This window comes from Didymella exigua, assembly GCF_010094145.1.
Source record: "Didymella exigua CBS 183.55 unplaced genomic scaffold M421scaffold_32, whole genome shotgun sequence".
NCBI lineage: Eukaryota > Fungi > Ascomycota > Dothideomycetes > Pleosporales > Didymellaceae > Didymella > Didymella exigua.
In genome coordinates, this window is record NW_022984806.1 from 1 (window position 1) to 19,936 (window position 19,936).

Here is a 19,936-nt window from a genome sequence, read left to right on the forward strand (position 1 = left end):
CACACACACACACACACACACACACACACACTCCCTCTCTCTCTCTTGGCACATAGATGCCTCAAAAAGCAAGGAAATCACCCTAATGTACATACATCGCTCAGCCTCCCCAACTGGACGAGGAGCTGTAGTTTTGAAATGGTAGCAATACCCGCGCAGGCAAGAAATGCTTTCTAAGGTAGTGTGTTCGCACTGTAATTCCATAGCTTAGCACGTCGTATATGCCCTTCGGGAGGCGAGATGGTGGACTTTGTCCCTATTAACTAGACGTAAAATGAATACCAACCAACCAACCAACCAACCTACTTTACCTAGACGTCATACTTAATCGCTTCAAGAAGGTAACTCTACTACTACCCGCAACGCCTCCCCAGCAATCAGAGCCTTAGGCGGCATCTACCTCACCTAATTGGCGACGTTTTAGGTCATCTTTTGACCGTGCAGTGACGTATAGGGACCTAGGGGCGCAGAGTGAGGCAAGGCAGCAGATGCACCAGATGCACGTGGCTCTTAAGCTCAAAGATCAGGAACTTCAGGGCCTTAAAACAGCACTAGAGAGTAAGAAGAAGCGTTAAAAGAAGAATAAAGTATTGCCACTGTCACCGCAGGACCCTAATGTACAAGGGGGGGCCATATTCTGGGATCCTTCATCCGTTGCACGTGCTAAGACCCGTATGAAGGATATAGAGAAGCAGGCAATCGCAGATGACGCTGCAAAGGCTGATTAGAAGCAAGTACAGCACAACAACAAGATCCTGAAAGAGAAGGATAAGGTTAAGAGGCAAGAAAAGGCAGCGTTGAGGCGTGAGAAGGCAGCTCAAAAGAGGGCGGAGAAGGCTTAGGGGATTGCCAAACGCGCAGCTGAAAGAGAGCGCGTCAAAACACTCAAGAACGCAGAAAAAGTATCCTAATTGCCTAAACAGACTAATCCCAAGGCCTCAGCAAAGCCACGGTCAAAATCAACAAAGCGTGGTGGTGGTGTAGCAAAGGGCAGTTTACAGGAGTCTCATGAGCCCAGCTCAGCACCCCTGGGCTTCAGGACTCGTGGTGGCCGCGTCACAAAGCCCACAAAAAAACTGAATACGCCAAAAGTCTCGCAGTAGTAGATAGTATATTTCATCAACTTCTTATATAATAATATCTACTCTACGTGGTGTTGTAGCCTCACTGTTAGTGAGGTGGTAAAGTTGGTGGGGTGGCCCACCTGGTGACCCGGCCCACCCGGTGTCCGTGCACGGTACCGTGTCCGTGCGCGTGATGCGCGGATTCGCGTGATGCGCCGAACCACCTTAATGAGCACCTGCAAAAATGAAGCTATAGAGCCGCATACAATAGTTATTATCACGAGATGTTGTGGTGGATTGCTCCATAGACCTTTGCGACAATATTCTCTCATACAAATTAATTATATAGAGTTGCTGTTCGGCCGCTGCGCGTGGTGTGGGTGCGAGGTGCTGCAGGGGGCTCAGCAGCATCAACCCCACGCGCAGCACCCACAGTGCGACGCTTCTTTGATATTTTTGCTGCAGGAGCTGCTGAAGCTTTGCGCTTGCCTCTTTGGGGCAATTGTACAGTTTTTTCAGCGTCGCAAGCTTGCTTATCGCGCTCTCTTTGAGCCTTGCGTTCAGCTGCTTCCTTGGCCTTCTTAGCTCCGACTTGCTCACGCTCATCCTTCTCTCTTGCCCGCTGCTCACGCCTCTCCTGAGCAATCCTCTCATTGTACAGCTTATTAGATTGCCTGACCTTCTTCTTCTCTGCTTTTCTATGTTCTTCTGCTCTCTGATTCTGTTGTTTTGCCCTCTCGTCAGAGCTGTTGAAATTAGTTACTCCACCCTACCTCACACGTCTTTAACGTGGAAGCAGTAGGAGTATAGAGGGGCCTCCAGCACACTATAAGACAACCAGCCCTCAACACTCGTCGAATCTGGCTGTGCATAGACAGCACCTCAGTTATATGGTGCCTAATGGGCAGCGCATCCCCTACCTCTCAATAGGCCTTCCTGGAGTGCCATGGTGCCATAGAGACACACAACGTCTCTGTTAAATGGGTCCCTAGACATCTAGGCATTGAAGGAAACGAAGCGGCCGATAGGCTAGCAAACCTTAAAGCCTACTACCCATCACTCCCTACTAGAAAGGCTGCTGTTCCTACACTAGCAGGCATTAAATCCATCGCTCGCAAAACATTGCATGACACACAGCAGACCTAGTGGTCTAAGAAGAAAGAAAGCCTCTCTACATAGTATAGAAGATAGGAGCTAGGCTACTCACTTCACAGCAGACTACGTGAATTAGACCTACTAAGAGCTACCCTACTAGCTAGACTGCTCTTAATTTGATCTATGCACAGCAACTTCGCATAGTACTACAGTACTACTACTAAAAGTTTGGCCACAACAACGCAACACTTACCTATTCATGTGGACGCGACAAGACGCCAGAGCACCTTGCGCTCTGCCGCAAGACCCTAGGAGCCTTTGGCTGATGGCCACTTTAACTACCTATACTACCATCTAGGCTGGCGGATGGGTAGGGTATGCTTTTTTACGTTTTGGCTTATAGCTTCTTAACTAGCAGAGATACGCTTACATAATCTATTATTCAATAGAAGCGCCTAGTATTGCGCCTTCTAATAAAAAAAGAATTAGCTTATTCCGCCTAGTATTAGCTAAGTTATTAACACTACCTAGCAAAGTAAACCTATTAACGTACTCTATCACCGAGCCAGTCATATCACCAAACCAGTCACTTAAAATCCCACCAAAAAACACAGAAACTATACCCCTGCATCTTAATAACTACTTAATAGAATCTTCTAAAAACTTTAGAATAGAGCTGTATCTATACTAATAAAACTATTTAAAAGTCTTAGACTAATAGCTAGTATAGATATTAAGATAGCCTGCAGCTACCCCTGTATTTTAGTATCTTCTAAACAATATCTGCAATATAGGGCTAAGCACTCTAAGACTTTTAAACAGTCTTATTAGTATAGATGTAGCTCTATTCTAAAGTTTTTAGAAGATTCTATAAAGTAGTTATTAAGATGCAGGGGTATAGTTTCTGTGTTTTTTGGTGGGATTTTAAGTGACCAGTTTGGTGATATGACCGGCTCGGTGATAGAGTACGTTAATAGGTATGCTCGCTAGGTACCCCCCCTTTTTTAACCTTTTCTAGCCTCTAGCTTGTGCAGTTTAATAGTTATAACAAAACCCTCTACTACAGAAATGTAGAGGTAGTTTTTCTCTTTCTTTTAAGCCCTATTTCACTAGAATCTATGTATTATTGACAAAGTTTTGGGGGGTACCCACGAAGGACGTTGGAGTATACCCATTCCGCCAGCCTACTACCATCCAGCCAGAACGATGGCCTAGCGTATACTGCCGCGCTGATTAGGGATCTAGAGGCTTTTGAAGCCTTTGTCCAACTCACACAGTACTACACCAAGGTCTGCCCCTAGTAGCTTACCCTGTGCTGCAACAGCAGCAAACAACTGTACTCTTTCCTTACTCTCCCTCCTACTCTTCCTCTCTCCTACTTCTCTAGCACTTAACTGCCTCTAAACACACACAAGGGATCCACCCTAATGTACACACACAGCTTAGTCTCCTCAACTGGACGGGGAGCTGTAGTTCTGAAATGGTAGTAATATCCGCGCAGGCAAGAAATGCTTTCTAAGGTAGTAGCAGCACTGTAATTCCATAGCTTAGCACGTCGTATATGCCCTTCGGGAGGCGAGATGATGGACTTCATCCTCATCAACTAGACGTAAAATGAATACCAACCAACCAACCAACCATCCTACTAACACGCAGGTAGTGTTAGATCGCCTTAAAGTGCGGCTGCATACCCTACTAGCAGTACCTCTACCTAAAACGCTGTGGCAATCCAAGACGCTGAGCAATACACACGAGTTTAGGTCTTAATCTAAGCTTGTAAGCAACTCCTTCTAACAATTGCTAAGTGTAGCGCAAGAGGGGTTCTTAAAGCTTGTAAAAGGGGCTAAAGAGATGCTGCATGAAAACGTCCTTATCAAGGCCCGCGTGCAAGAGCTTGAAGAGCAATTAGCAGTAATAACTAAGAGAAAATCGCGTAAGAGAAAGCAGATTTAGCATGGTGGCACACTTAAGTATGGCCCAGCAGCATTGCGGGTAGCTGCTAAGGCGTGTGTAGCAGCTCAGCTATCTAAGAAGACTCAGGGTAGAGGTAGTTAACTAGGAGCTTAGTCAACTGTTCAGCGCTGTAGGAACTGCAGCAAGACTAGACACAACGCATAAACGTGCTAGGAGGGTGCAGAAACATCTTCTAAATCTAATGCAAGCACGCAGTATGCTAGGTTACTATTTAATAGTAAGTAGTTGTAGTTGCAGTAACTTGTGTTAGTTGTGCTAAGAGAAAATGGCTAGTTTGGTGATATGGCTGGCTTGGTGATAATCTACGTTATCTGTATAGATTTATCTACTACAAAATCTCGTGATAATAGCTATTCTGTGTAGCTCTACAGCCTCATGTTTGCAGGTGCTTGTTTTGGTGTTTCGGGGCATCACGCGAATCCGGGCATCACGCGCACGGACACGGTAGCTTGTGGAGCTGCTTTAGGTGCTTATCAAGACTGTAGACTGCGTGCTGGTGCTCCTGGCACACAAGCACTCCGTACAAGGGTAGGTAGGTAAACATACCCTAGCGTAGCAACAGCAGCAGCGGCAGCAGCATTGGCTTTGCGCTGTTGTTGTTTTTTTCTCCTCTCTCCTGTGTTTTCTTGTGCTTCTTCTGCTCCTGCAACCTGCACAGTCCTTCTGCAGCCAATCAGCGATTGTTGAGCAATGCCCCTGCAGTAATGCCCCCTCCGCGCAGGCCGTGCGCGGCAGCGAGCCAATCAGCGCTGGAGGGCAATGGCCCCTGGGGGCTATACTGTGGGCAACCATACGGAGAGGGTTAGACTAAATGGACAGTTTGTAAGTCCAAGGTTAATGAGCAGGGTCCTCAGATTGCTGTTGATGGTAGGGACGCCAATGCCCAGTACAATCCCTGGTCCTACACTATCAATTATCATTCCCAGAACTTGATCACAAATGTTAGGATTGGCTCATGGGCATTGCAGTTGATATTCAATTTTGTGAACATGAAGGGCGGGCAATACAGCAGTCGAAATTCAAGTGCGCTCAGACATGTGATAGAATAGGAGGGGAGAGGAAAAGTCTGATTTAGCGAACATTAATCTGCGCTCATAATCATTTGCAAGAGCTACTAAAGCTCCTATCGCGTATTGTTGTGTTGAAGAAACATTTGATAGTAGTTGTGTCTAGAGATCAGTGGGCAAAACATAAACCAAGAACCTTAAAGATAATTGACAACAGTGGCATTCCAGTTTTGAGGATAGGTCTAGTGTTGTTATCACGCGCCGGTGTTGTTCTGCTGATCCTGCTTAATCCCAGAATCCTTGTTTATGTAACCCTTCAATTGTTCCTCTAAACCCTACCACCTCTTTCTCATCGATACCGAGCTCCTCAGCTGTGATGAAATTATCATCCTCAGCCCACGGATCGCACAACTCGCCAAACTTGAACTGCATAGCCAGCTCCTTTCCAACCTCACCACACAGCCCAATTGCAGTCTCAGTTGAGATTTGACTGAATATGCATTTCTTTCCTGTGACTTCAGACCAGACGTCGACCCCTTTCTGGAAGGTCCATTTCTCCAGTGCAACGTTGGCATACTTGCGGCATGCCTTGTCTCCAGCTGCAAGTACTTGGCGGACCCAAATACCTGGGTTCACAGACATATCGCCTGCATACAGAACATTGGCATCGCCTCTTGTTGGTAAAGTCAGGATGTAACAGTCTGTGCCATCCTTAAATGCTATGTAAGTAACTTTCCTGGCGTTGAGAAGAACGACTCACGTATGGGATCGGCTTGCAAAGCGGAAAGAAAGCCATGTTCTGGGGGTAATAGCCAAAGTACAAGTATGTAGTAATGGCAGCCAGGTGGGGCAACTCCGCTCTGATGCGAACGTCGATATTGGCCTTATAGTCTACGTGCGGTACGGCGAATGCTCCCTTCAGCACATGCTTCGGGCTTGGTGCCGTAGACCAGATGTAGTGTTCGATGGTTTGGGTTGCAGCCGCGGCTCTTGCTATGTTCATGCCGTGTCTTTCTTCAATCTCCCCGGCTTCGTCGGGGCTTTTTCCTTGAAAAAGAGGTTCCCACCATTGCGTCACGGCAAAAACAGCATGAACTCCCTGATTCACATTAGAGAATGAGCTGCCGTCTGTGTCAAATTCATTCACTTACTTGAAAAGCGCTGGATAGCGAGCTTTCGTCATCCCAGTTGGCTTGCACTACTTCAATTCCTTCTGCAGCAAGTTTTTTCGCCGCATCACTATCTGCATTTCTTGTGAGCGCACGAATCTTCCAGCCAGGCGTCCTCTTCATCACGTTTATGACTCCTCCACCTTGTGTGCCCGTTGCTCCGGTGACGGCTAAAATCTTGTGACTCTGATCTGGCCATTCTAGAATAGTACCTGGCAGCCCACTCTTCTCGCCGTGCATTGTTTCAAACCACGGTTCAAAGACCGTATCCGTGCGCTTTGCAAATGGTCCGCTCTTGTATTCCGGATGTCCCCAATCCACCAGCTTGTTGTATGCTGCCTCAACCGTTTGACCTGACCTAGTATTTTCAGTATCCTCGAGGAAGAGATCGTAGGCGGACAGTAACTGTGACTTCGAAGTCATCTGTTCGGGAAAGAAGGCCTTGCTGAAACCTTTGGCTATGGGTGTCTCGACCCCCCCTGGCATGACACAATTGACCGTAATGTTCTCTTTCAGATTAAGGATAGGCCCTGTAGTTTTGACCCACTGATGCGTCGCAGCTTTCGCAGAACAGTATTCTGGGAAAGTTTGATTTGGATAGATACCAATCATGCTCCCAGTAACGATGATCTTCCCACCTTTACCGTGAGGATTGTGGCGCATAAAGTGAGTCGCCAGAGTTGTACCATACACTATCCCCTTGAAGTCGGTGTCTGTACATAAGGTATCTGGCTCAGAAGGAAGATCTTCAATTAGTGCGTCTCGTCTGTGGAAATTGTATACCGAGCTCTGATCGGTTATGCCGGCGTTCGCGATTAAGACGTCGATACGATTCCATTTTTGCCAGACCTTCTGGAAAAGCTCGGATTGTGAAGAATATGACGTGACGTCGCATTGGATAAACATCGCTGAGTGTCCGGATGCATCGAGGGAGCTAGCGACTTGTTGACCTTCTTTCTGTCGTCGGCCACACAGGGCAACGCGGTAGCCGCGCTCGTGTAGATGGGCAGCTAGCCAGGCCCCGATACCGCTCTAAGAATCAAAGTGAGCCTGTGGTCCGAGAATAGCCACGAGAGGCATTACCGCAGCGCCAGTGACAATCGCAACCTTGTCGTTGTTTTCTGCAAGAGAACCCATTTTGGAATGTGGAAAACAGTGCATACATATCAGAGCGATTATTTGAGACTTTATAGCTTATGTATGCGTACGACTCACTGAGTCGTGGACATGGTGGGTACAGTTGTCCTAGCGCGTACACTAGACGTTAGGTTGACCGGCTCAGAGCTACACCATATCTCCTCGTGAGTGGATTGTTAGCATCTTGCCAGCGGCGGAGAGCGCAAGAGAAAGTTAGTCTCCACCGGAAGGATGAGAGATAATCTCACACCAGAGACTTTGCCCCGCAAAACCCTGCTGCCACTCTTTCCTAACACAACATTGTGAAACTCTCTCATGTGGTACGGACGGCTCTTGCTTGTCTACAGGCCTCTTTTCAAATGCATGCCTCTGAAAGCCAAGATGTGTATTTTCGCACTCCTCCTGGCTATTAGGTCAACCCTGATGGGCTTGCTTCGCTGCACAGAGCAAAGGATGTGCCCATGGGGGAATAGTTCTCCGTAGATCTTACAAGGCAGAAATAGCTCATGTCCTTTAGGACAAGACCGTTCAACGAAACAAAACGGCGTGGATTTCGACAAATTCCACTTCGATACAGTATAGCGAGCACAAACCTCTTATGTCGCAAGCCGCCCTTGAGGTGTGCGTGTCTCACAAGCCTTGGCATTTTCTTGCGAATTCACGTCTCAGAAGTATGACGGCCGGCCATGTTCCCTGATTTCTACTCAGGTTGACGAACTTGTGTTGCCTTTGCCGCCTGCCGTCCGCCGCCTGCCACCTGCCGTCGGCCGAGCAACAAGTGGCTAGCTGAAGATGTTATGTAGTGAGAGCCAGGGAGAGATTATATATCACGGTATGCATATGCTCAATCCACAAGCCAAGTGGTACTGTCGCATTGTGCAAATCAAGATTTGTCCTGTCATGGCTGCACTCAAGGTCCAATCAATTAGTTGTAGTAGCAATCCAAAGGGATGCCTGAATTCGATCCTTAATTAAGGCACAGGCGTCAGCCGCTCCTCTCGGGTTGATTCGGGCCATCATTCGCCAGCGAGCGGCGCGCATTGAAAAGGCAGCGACTTCTGCTGTGCCAAGTATCTGAATCGTAAGTGTCGCAGCAGATATCATGCCTATTTACCAGCCAATTCGGGGGTGCAAATGTATGTACATTTTGCCTCTATTTTGGCCGCAACAGCAAGCGATTATCACGGGGAATTAGACAGCGAATCTGCGACCCGAATGGACACTTAGTCTAGCTTATACTAATCCTTATGTTCTTGCCGCATGCATGGCTGCGGCGCGGACACGGCAGCGTTCTTCAGCGGCACGTATGTTTTTCTAGGCAAAGGTCCGCTTCTAAACATCCCTGCATCCAATTCAGCCAGCTTCAATGTGCGCAAATCGGAAGTGGTAATAGTTATGATAGACTCAACGTGTCCGAAGAATTCAGTGAATGTGAGGGGTATTTGCTGATGCAGCTCTGCCCCACTGGAATGCACAACTTTAACGTGCATGCGCTAATTAGATCAAAGGATTCTATGGTACAGGAGTACCGTGCATAATCCTTCGGTTGCCTCTCCAGAACTGTGACGCTACGTTAACATGTCTATCTTTGCTCGATAAAAACTCGATTTCGCTTTGTTGACCGCCGCCTCTTCCGCGATCCCTGTTCTAGCCGGCTATCGCGGGGGCTTCCTGGAATCCGCAGTATGAATCGGCTCTGCAAACATGCGCATGATGAAGGCTGAGGTATCCTCGATACTCTTCCTTGGTGGTTCCTTCTTGGCATGAAATCTAGCAATTTCTCATGTTCTAGTCTTTGGTGGCCTTGATGATGCCTGTTCTTCTTTTTATGCTTTTCTCACTGCCCAGTTGCGTTCGTGCTTCCAGTACACAATCTCGAGGGCTTCATCATGGTTGAGAGTATTGTAATCGAAAACAAAGATCAGGTAGCTGTGCTAGTAACCTCCAGTCTATGTATAGTTATCCCGGCACTCGCTGTGGGGCTGCGGTTTATCGCCAAAACCATCAGAGGGGGTCACGATTACAGCGACTATTGCATTGCTGCTGCTCTCGTATGTGCGCAGACCATCCAGCGATCCAAATATTCATATGTTTACTGTATTTTTAGCTCTGGAACATAGGGCTACATACAAGCTGCATACTGATGGTAACCCATGGTGGGCTTAGTTTCCATCTAACTGAGATATATGCTCGCTTTAATCAGGACACTGCAGTCTTCTTCTTCAAGGTACGCACAATCTTCTATTATTATCTGCTTTAGTTGTCTTGCAATCTAACAGATTCTTAAGGCCATCTTTTCATTTTCGTTTCTGTGGAATGCTACAGTCTTTTTCAGCAAGATATCAGTGCTACTGATGTACGTCACCATAATACCGATACCTTCAATGATCACATGGGCCAGAGCTATAGGTGGCTTAATCTTCCTGTGGAACACGTCCAACATCATTGCTGCACTCCTTATCTGCCGACCGCTCTCCAAAAATTGGAACTTTGCCATGCCTGGAACCTGTGGTAGCCAACCAGCTTTCTATTCCGCCATGGGAATCGTAAATCTCATAGCAGATGGCGCTATCATTGTGCTACCTATGCCTTACCTATATCGACTGCAACTCGCTACGGGAAGAAAGATTCTCGCCATGGCCTTACTGGGCATTGGTATTGGGTTCGTACAAGCCATACAGCAAAAGTATAAATCATAGGATACTAACATAGAACAGAACCTGGGCTATCACTATCTACAGACAGATCGTACTACCGTCGCTAAACTTCATGGACATGCCCTACAGTGGGACGCTTACCACAATCTTATCCGGCATGGAACCCGCTGTTGCCATAGTGCTCGCATGCGTTCCGCTCATGCGGCCTCTATTCAAAAAAATCAGTTCTAGAGTGGACAGCAGCCGATCGGGCTATAACACAGGCGAGCTCAGCCGGGGTTACACAATACAGAAAAGAGGGGGCCGCGAACACTCCACAGATATTAGTAATCTATTTGAGGATGATGATGACAATAATTCTCAGGTCCAATTGCAGCTTATAGATGTATCAAAGGCAGGCATTCCAACCATATCACATGACGCAGAAGGTCCAGCGATGCCACACTATAGCAGGGCTATATCTGTCGAAAAAAGTTGGGCCGTTAATTTAGAGTAACAATAGTAGGCAGCAGAACAGATCCTGTAGCATCTGTAGAGTTAAGAAATTTCATCGTAATACCACCACCCTATGGACAGCAGAAAAACTGGGACAGTTTCTGCTGACATACATACCGTACCGTGGCCGTGCACCCAACGATCGGAGTCAGCTAACGATTGTTCTAGGCCTTTACAGCTATCACCAAACTAAGGCTGTTGAGCCACTTACAATATGGGTGATTTTCGAAATACCATCGACACCACGTGATTTAGCGTCGGGGAGGATGCGGAGCATATTGATGTCTCGTTATAACGTACTCCACGGGTGAGTCGTTCATACGGGTGAGTCGTTCATACTGCCAAGACCACACCAACATTCCACTTCACAACGCAATGCCTCAACAACAACACAAATCTAAGCCCTTTAAAGAAGCTGCAATACAGCTTGCGCTTTAGGCAGTTAAACAAGACGCGACGCTCACTCTGTGACGCGCTGCAGCTATATATAACGCGCCTTACAACACGCTACGCGATCGATACGCAGGACGCACTGCACGAGCCAATTGCACGCCAAAATCACGGAATATGGATCAGACTGAGGAGGATGTGATTGCTGAGTACATACTTGAGCTGGATGCCAGAGGATATGCCCCTCGATTGGCTGCTGTAGCTGATATGGCCAATTCTTTGCGCGCTGAGCGTAATTTGGCCCATGTTGGCATAAACTAGCCTAATACATTCGTTAAGCGCCGCCCTAACCTCTAAGTTAAGTTTAATTGCAAGTACAACTACAAGAGAGCCCTGTGTGAGGACCCTAAGGTTATTAGGGGCTAGTTCTGCCTAGTAGAGAATACTAAAGCTAAGTATAGCATCTAGGATAATAACACGTACAACTTTAATAAGACAGGCTTTATAATAGGCTAGATATTAACAGGAGCAGTTGTTACAGGCTTAGAGCGTCGCGGACAGCCAAAGGCAGTGCAGCAGGGCAACTAGGAGTGGACAACAGTTATACAGGGCATTAATGGCACAGGATAGGCCATTCTGCCCTTCATTATCTTTAAAGGCCGCAACTACCTCTCTGCCTAGTATAAAGAGGACAATCTGCCCTACAACTAGGTTATTAGAGTCTCTAAGAATAGATAGACTACTAACTAGCTTAGTCTTAACTAGTTAAAGCACTTTAATACCTATACAAAGACACGCACCTAAGGAGTGTACTAGCTGCTCCTTATTAACAGCTATAAGAGCCACAACTCCCTAGACTTCTAACAATACTGCAAGGAAGCAAACATTATTACACTATGTATACCTCCACACTTATCACACCTCTTACAGCTACTAGATGTAGGTTGTTTTGCCCCTTTAAAGAAGGCGTATAGGCGCTAAGCTAAGAATCTTATGCGTAACAGAATTACACATATTACTAAAACTAAGTTCCTGCTATGCTTTATAGGCGCCTACAAGGAGTTATTTACTCCTAGCAATATCTAAGGAGGCTTCTAAGGCGCTAGACTAGTTCCCTTTAAGCTAGAACAGGTTATAATAGGTCTTAATGTCCGCCTATATACCCTACTATTACCTACTGTAGAAGATGCTCCCTAGCAGTCCTAAACCCCTAGCAATACCCTATAAATAGGGTTGCAATTAACGCTAATTTAAGAGAGGATTTAAAGGCATGTAAGTAGCTTACTAACTTTAATAGTTAAGGCCTTTAAAAAGCTTACTAAAGGCGCAGCTATAGTAGTGCACAAGCTAGTGTTAGCTTAAAAGGAAATTACTAGGCTTTAAGCAGTAAATAAGGCCTCTACGCAACGTAAATTGCATAAAAGAAAGCAGTTATAGCAGGAAGACGTCCTAACAGCTAAGGAAGGCCTTTAATTACCTACTCTAACCAAGTTTAGGGCGCGTAGTAATAGTAAGAAGGTAGGGAAGTAAGCGCGTGTTAAAGGAGGTAAGGCAACCTAAAGATGCTATAAATAGTATTATAAGGTAGGGCATAACTTGCACACGTGTAAAAAGCCTATAGAAGCTGTTGCTAAATAATATTACATGCTGTACTAGTGTATACAAGGCCAAAGTAGGCCAATGCGAGCCATAATAGGGTGGAGGTTTGGTGTGGTCTTGGCAGTATGAACGACTCACCCGTATGAACGACTCACCTGTGGAGTACGTTACGCAGATTTTGGCGCACAACAATAACAAAGCAACCTGCTGTACCTCCTAGATAGTTTGAAGCTTAGCTTTATCAGTAGATCAACTTTCTATGGTGTTGCAATGCCTCTACCCGTGTCCGTGCGCGTGATGCCCGGATTCGCGTGATGCCCCGAAACACCAAAACAAGCACCTGCAAACATAAGGCTGTAGAGCTACACAGAATAGCTATTATCACGAGATTTTGTAGTGGATAAATCTATACAGATGTATAATTATTCTAGCCACCTAAACTTCTTACGTAGAGCAATTTTGCGGCCACAGGAGTTGTATACAGGTAGTGGTGATAGGGAGCGCATCGCATTAATAGCATGACTACTAACGTAGATTATCACCGAGCCAGCCATATCACCAAACTGGCCATTTTCTCTTAGCACGACTAACACAAGTTACTGCAACTACAACTACTTGCTATTAAATAGTAACCTAGTATACTGCGTGCTTATATTAGATTTAGAAGATATTTCTATACCCTCCTAGCATGTTTGTGCGTTGTGTCTAGTTTTACTGCAGTTCCTACAGCGCTAAACAGTTAACTAAGCTCCTAGTTAACTACCTCTACCCTAAGTCTTCTTAGATGGCTGAGCTGCTACACACGCCTCAGCAGCTACCCGCGATGCTGCTGGGCCATACTCAAGTGTGCTACTATGCTGAATCTGCTTTCTCTTACGCGATTTTCTCTTAGTTATTACTACTAATTACTCTTCAAGCTCTTGCACGCAGGCCTTAATAAGGACATTTTTATGCAGTATCTCTTTAGCCTCTTTTATAAGCTTTAAGAACCCCTCTTGTGCTGCACTAGGCAATTATTAGAAGGAGTCACTTACAAGCTTAGATTAAGACCTAAACTTGTGTGTATTGCTTAGCGTCTTAGATTGCTACAGCGTTTTAGGTAGAGGTACTGCTAGTAGGGTATACAGCTACACTTTAAGGTAATCTAACACTACCTGCGTATTAGTAGGAACAAGCCCTAATACCTTAAAGGCCTTTTAGTAGTTAACCTTTGTAAACATATTAAGGAACACGTCCCTAAAGGCTAGTAGGAAGCCTTCCTTATTAATATAGAAGATATATTAGTATGCTAAGTCTTAAATACATTAGGAGTACTTGCACTTTAATAGCAAGAAATAGACTAACGTACCTCACGGGCGAGTGGCCGGCCCGGGCGAGTGACCGGATTTTGCCAAGACCACACCAAACTTCATACAACCTGTGATGTCTCAACACAAAAAGGCTTAAAGTGTCTTAAAGGAACTAGATATATAGCTTGCTATTTAGGCTCTTAAACAAGACGTGACTCTTACTATTCTACACGCTGCAACAATCTACAAGGTGTTAGAAAGAACACTAAGACAATAACGTGCTAGAACACTCTTATAACACAATTGTAAGGTTAACTTAATAAAGCTAACAAGCACTAAAGAGGAGGTGATTGTGTAGCATGTTCTGAAGCTGGACGAGCGAGGATACCCACCCTAGCTTACTAATGTGTAGGATATGGCCAACTCTCTACTCACTAAGCGCCACCAGCCTCCTGTTAGCAAGAACTGGGCTAGCACGTTCGTTAAGCGTCGCCTAGAGCTCACAGTCAAGTTTAATCAAAAGTACGACTACAAGAGAGCCCTCTGCAAGGATCCTAAGGTAATCTAGGGCTAGTTCCGCCTAGTAGAGAATACTAAAGCTAAGTATAGTATCCTAGACAAAGACACCTACAATTTTAACAAGTCTAGGTTCATGATAAGTGTTATATTAACAGGAGCTGTTGTTACAGGCTTAGAGCGTCGTAGAAGACTAAATACAGTATAGCAGGGCGACCAAGAGTAGACCAGCATCATCCAGGGTATCAACCCTAACCAGGTCGCAGAGCTTCAAGCTGCCAATGAGGCCGCCACACGCCGTAAATCACACAAGAGGAAGCGGATCTAGAGGGAGGGGACTCTCACTGTTAGTAAAGGAGTGCGCTTGACTACCCTAAAGGAGTTTAAAGCCTGTAGTAATAGGAAGAAGGCAAGCAAGAAGAGGTGTATTAAACTAGGCACTTAGTCTTTATAACGCTGTAGCAGGTGTAGTAAGGCAGGGCACAACGCGCAAACGTGCATAAAAGATGCGCAAAATACTGTAGATTAGTGCTGTATACTGTAAGTCACAGTAACTTGCAGTAACTTGCTGTAATATGCAAGAGAAGTTGAAGTTTGGTGTGGTCTTGGCAAAATCCGGTCACTCGCCCATGAGGTACGTTTTAGCTAATTAAAGTTCACACGTTACAGAAAGTTGGTGGGGTGGGCCATTCGCTTGTACGGGCCACTCGCTTGTAAAACACATTAACGTACTCCACAAGCGAGCTGGCCACCCAAGCGAGCTGGCCACTTTTGCCAAGACCACACCAATACTGCACCTACTTTGCAACATTACAGCACACAACTATAATATATTATACTACACAGTATACTAAACTAGTCTATAGTACTCTGTGTATCTTTACTGCATGTTTGTGCGTTGTGCCCTGTCTTGCTACATGTGCCACAGCGCCTTAGAGACTAAGTGCTCCTATTAACACGCAACCTCTTCTTTGCCTTCTTCCTATCACTACAGGCCTTAAACTCCTTTAGAGTAGTTAGCCACACTCCCTTAGCAAAGACTAGAGTCCCCTCTTGCTATAATTGCTTCCTTTTGTGTAATTTACAACATGTGGCAGCCTTGTTAGCTGCCTGTAGGTCAGCAACCTAGTTGCGCACTAAAACTAGTAAATGCGCCATTAGCTCTGCGCCTTTAGTAAGCTAATTAAGAGCATTAACTATAGACGTTAGTAAGCTATTAGCGTGTCTCTAAATCCTCTCTTAAATTAGCTTTAATTAAGACCTAAATTCTAGGGTATTGCTTAGTGTTTTAGACTCCTATATACTGTTGTCCACAGTAGGTGGCATTAGTGTGCGCAGCTGTACTTTAAGCTTTAATAGCACAGCCTCTAGGTTAAGTAGGACTAGGCTAGCACCTCTAAATCCCCCCTAGATGTTGCTCTCTGTGATTAAGGCGTCAAAAGCCACTTTGAAGCATGGCAAGAACTTAAGTTTGGTGATGTGAGTAATCTTGCTGCGCATCAGCCGCTCGGCTTGGCGGCTATAGGCCTTCTTCAACGGGGCAAAACAGCCTACGTCAAGTGGCTGCAGTAGGTGCGATAAGTGTGGAGGCATACACAGGGTAATAATCTTGTGTTCCTCGCAGTACTGGTGGAATTCGACTAAGTTGTGGCTCTCGTGGCTGTCTAGAATAAGCAGCTAATGGCTGCTAACAGTGCGCGCCTTTGTGTGCTTATTAAAGTGCTTTAACTACTTAACTCTAAGCTTGTTATTAGTCTAGCTATTGTTAGAGATATTAAGAACCTAGTTGTTAGGTATACTAGGCTCCTTGTACTAGGCAGAGAGGTGGTACTTGCTAGAGAAGATAATGAAGGGTGGGATAGACTAGCCCTTCGCGCAGATGCCTTAGATAATACTAGTCTACTCTCAGTCGCCCTGCTGCACTGCCTTTAGTCTCCCTTAACGCTCAGAGCCTGTAACAACAGCTCCTGTTAATATAACGCCTATTATAAAGCTAGACTTGTTAAAGTTGTGGGTGTCTTTATCTTGTATACTATACTTAGCTTTAGTATTCTCTACTAGTTAGAACTAGTCCCTACATTGGGAAAAGTTTTTCCGTTGTTGAAATCGGGAAATTGTGGCATTGTACTGTGGGCAACAGTAGGACTTGTAGGCCTACAACAGTCATTTAATGTGCATTCAATGTCTAGCTAATTTTGAGCTAACAGCTCTAACAGTCCTAATAGCTGCAATAGCCACAACAACTCCTAGTCCTGCTACAATAGTAGCTCTGCTTAATAAACTATACTTTTATTATATTAATATACTACTAAGTCTCCTCTTTAAAATAAGCTATTAAACAACATTATAGGCCTATTTATAGAATAGTTATTAAGCGTAGAAGGTTTTAAGCTTAAGATTCTTTGCTAGGGCTCTAGCAGCCTGAACGTTAGAAAATACAAGAATATTATTCAAGAATAGTAGGTAAACCAAGAATTCTACGCCCAGGCCTGCCTGTGCTGCAGTGTGTGCTTGTTGGCAGGTGCTTTGTGGTGTGCTGTTGCAGCTGCAGCTGATACATTGTGTGCTGGCGCAGCTGCAGCTGCTGTGGTGTGCTGTCGCAACTTCAAAACACAAACCTTCAACAAACAAACCTTCAACGCTCTATAACTCGCGTTGTAGTAGGCCTATAATAATAATTTTTCGCTTATTTTGAAGCTACAATTTCGCTCTATCTGTACGTGAAATTTTGCAATTTTTAAATATTTAATACTAGTGCTAGCAGAACTAAGGGTAGCTATGCAACAATATTGCAACGTTATTTTAAGTTTGTTAAATATAGGCACTTAGCGTTTTAGCTGTTAGCAACATTGGCGCGAAATTAGGGCTGTTAGGCGCAAATTAGGGCTGTTGGGGCCGTTGAACAGCCGTTGCACGACCATGCCACGACTGTCAGCAACAGCCAGTCTGGGCCGGATTTCGAAAAACTTTTCCCGATGTAATCACCTTAGGATCCTCATACAGAGCTCTCTTATAGTTATACTTGCAATTAAATTTAACTTTAAGCTCTGGCCGACGTTTTACAAAGTTAGCAGCCTAGTTCTTGCCAACGTAGGGCTGGTGGTGCAGCTGGTGCTCAGCAAGCAGAGAATTGGCCATATCCTCCACATCAGCAAGCCAGGGTGGGTATCCTCGCTCGTCTAGCTTCAATACATGCTGGACAATCACCTCCTTCTTAGTACTAGTCATCCTTATCATGTTAGGCTTGCAATCGCGTTGTGAAGAGGTTCTAGTAAGGCGCGTGCCTAGGGTGCTTTAAGAGACCTAGTATATTGCTGCAGCGCGTTGCACGCTTAGTGTCGCGTCTTGCTAGATAGCCTAGAGGGCAAGCTGTATATGTGTTTTATTTAAAGGCTTTTTTACGTTGTTGCGTTGAGGCATTACAGGGAGAGTGAAGTTCGGTGTGGTCTTGGCAAAAGTGGCCAGCTCGCTTGGGTGGCCAGCTCGCTTGTGGAGTACGTTATTAAACTTAGAAGGCTTGTGTTTTAATTTTCCTAGCTAAGGCGCTAATCCACACATAGCGTGCACGGACACGTTACGTTATTCTTAATCTGAAAAGTCCATAAACTCGTAAATTTACTACAAACAACGGCCTCTAAACAGGACCAACTTGCTTAATCGAATTCAATGCTTCCTCTAAGACTGCCTTTGTTTCGGTACATGCAACATCATCTTGGATCTTCTCTAATCTTTCAACCCAAAGCCTCCATCTTTGTTCGTTATACCCATTCCAGCTTTCTCCTATAACGTTTTTGCCCTGTCTGGCAGCGCGACCGTCATATTGCTTCTCCTCCCTACAAAGCGTGTATAGGACATCACCAGCATAGATGAACCATGCTGCAGCTGCCTTGCAATGCTCGTCCTTGTTTTCGTTGCATACTTGGCCAGGCTCTGAATCCTCTAAAACAGAACGAAGTGTCCAAATCGCGTAGAGGGAGAGATCGAGCACACCAGCAGCGGTAAGACGAGCAGCAAACGTATTGATTTTTACTGCTTGAGATTGTTGCTCTAATGGATAGTTAGTTAATTGCAACATGACGTACAAACGTTGCAGATTATCAAATTGGAAAATAAAACAAATGCTTGCAACTACTTACCATCATCCCAACGCTCCCGGATAACAGGTCCAAGTAATGGGAGTTGCTTCCATGTAGTCCGGTCGCCCCAAATCTCAAACGAAGCTGGTTCCGTCAAGTCTGCCACAGCAGCAAGGACCTCAACAACCCTGCTGAGGTCTTGGGTTGGCGTCTGTGATACATCGTCGACTACACTATTCCAGATGTCCCATAGAATACCCTCGCCGTCATTGGGATGGGCAGCATTAAATGCTATAATGGCAGGCTGTACAAGAAGCTTTGCAGCAGATGAGGCTGGTAGATCAGATTCTATAGCTTGAGAGGTGGTTGAAGAGGAAGGCCGTAGGATATGGTGGCTTCTTTCCAAAGCGATTCCCCCACGGCTACTTCCTCTGTGAATACCACCTCCTCGAGCAGCAAGAGTTGGCGAACCCATAATTCGTGGAAAATTGTAAGTAGGATTTGTTGCCAGCGGTCTTCATATTTATACATAACGCGTATTTGTGTAGACGCAAACTCGGCCTAGAAATTTCTGTAAGGAGTAGGCTACACAACCAAGAGCGAGGATGCCTTGTTCTCAGAGGGCCGACAACAGACTACACGGTCCTCTCGGCCGGTATTTGGCTAGCGTCTGACCGTTACCGGAGCTTCCGGCTTGATCTACCGGTACCATCGTATTCGGAGCTTCCGGCTTAATCTACCGCAGTACGACGGATGGTGATGAGTGTGGCTATGTGAACTGTCGATTGAGTCTACCTGAGGGAGCGATTATCTACAGTGCGTGAAAGCGGGAGACCTAACCCAATCGAGAAGCGAGCTGGCCTATGAGAAGCGCTGCCCTGCGCGGACAGATGGCCTGACGGTTTCAGATGAGAAGGCAATCTTTGTCCAACGTTACCAGTTCATTAAGACAGACCTACTAATCCGATCGCAGTGGCATCCGGAACTCCCGGGAAGTTGGCGCCGGCCTCATGCCGCGGAGATCTTAGCTCATCGCTAGGCACCTCCTTACACCAAGAGAGTATCCGTGCACTATACGAGTACCGCAAAGCTCTGATGAGGCTCCGATGAACCACCAATTGGCCTGGCGAACGGCCTAGCGTTTTCTTGGAGCGCTGGATCTCAAAAGCTTATGATTTTTAAGTTCGACGTTGACCTTCGGGATTGAGGCCACCAATCGGTCTTACTTCGCGCCACTTAGTGGATCGCCTAAGTCTCGCGGGTGTATTCGGTACGAGATTGAAAGCATACGGAGGAGCATTACAAGGCTGTTAAATGTGTGTGCCATCTTAGGCGCATTTCAACCGTGGATTGAGTCTGTGAAACATCGGTCGACTTAGCATAGTACACCAGGATTATACCCTGTCAACGAGAGTCCTGTCGTTTCTTGTGGTCACAATCGTTGGCTTGAGCTATTTTCTGTAAAAGT

The 19,936-nt window shown here is 45.8% G+C and overlaps 3 protein-coding genes across 3 annotated transcripts; 1 reads left to right on the forward strand and 2 right to left on the reverse strand.

Moving 5' to 3' along the window:
• Positions 1 to 5,425: 5,425 nt before the first annotated feature.
• Positions 5,426 to 7,446, reverse strand: M421DRAFT_94891 (NAD(P)-binding protein; the record flags this gene model as incomplete). Its single annotated transcript, XM_033598245.1, has 4 exons — positions 5,426 to 5,851; positions 5,901 to 6,239; positions 6,292 to 7,341; positions 7,393 to 7,446. 4 exons carry the CDS (start codon positions 7,444 to 7,446, stop codon positions 5,426 to 5,428), a joined length of 1,869 nt encoding a protein of 622 aa, XP_033445312.1.
• A 1,615-nt stretch (positions 7,447 to 9,061) lies between these two features.
• Positions 9,062 to 10,660, forward strand: M421DRAFT_400453 (uncharacterized protein). Its single transcript, XM_033590200.1, has 4 exons — positions 9,062 to 9,497; positions 9,554 to 9,673; positions 9,735 to 10,108; positions 10,164 to 10,660. Exons 1-4 carry the CDS (start codon positions 9,336 to 9,338, stop codon positions 10,597 to 10,599), a joined length of 1,092 nt encoding a protein of 363 aa, XP_033445313.1. The 5' UTR covers positions 9,062 to 9,335; the 3' UTR covers positions 10,600 to 10,660.
• Positions 10,661 to 17,965: 7,305 nt separating this feature from the next.
• Positions 17,966 to 19,028, reverse strand: M421DRAFT_424089 (uncharacterized protein). Its single transcript, XM_033593648.1, has 2 exons — positions 18,529 to 19,028; positions 17,966 to 18,439 (listed from the first exon to the last, which is right to left on the reverse strand). Exons 1-2 carry the CDS (start codon positions 18,941 to 18,943, stop codon positions 18,027 to 18,029), a joined length of 828 nt encoding a protein of 275 aa, XP_033445314.1. The 5' UTR covers positions 18,944 to 19,028; the 3' UTR covers positions 17,966 to 18,026.
• Between the last annotated feature and the right edge of the window lie 908 nt (positions 19,029 to 19,936).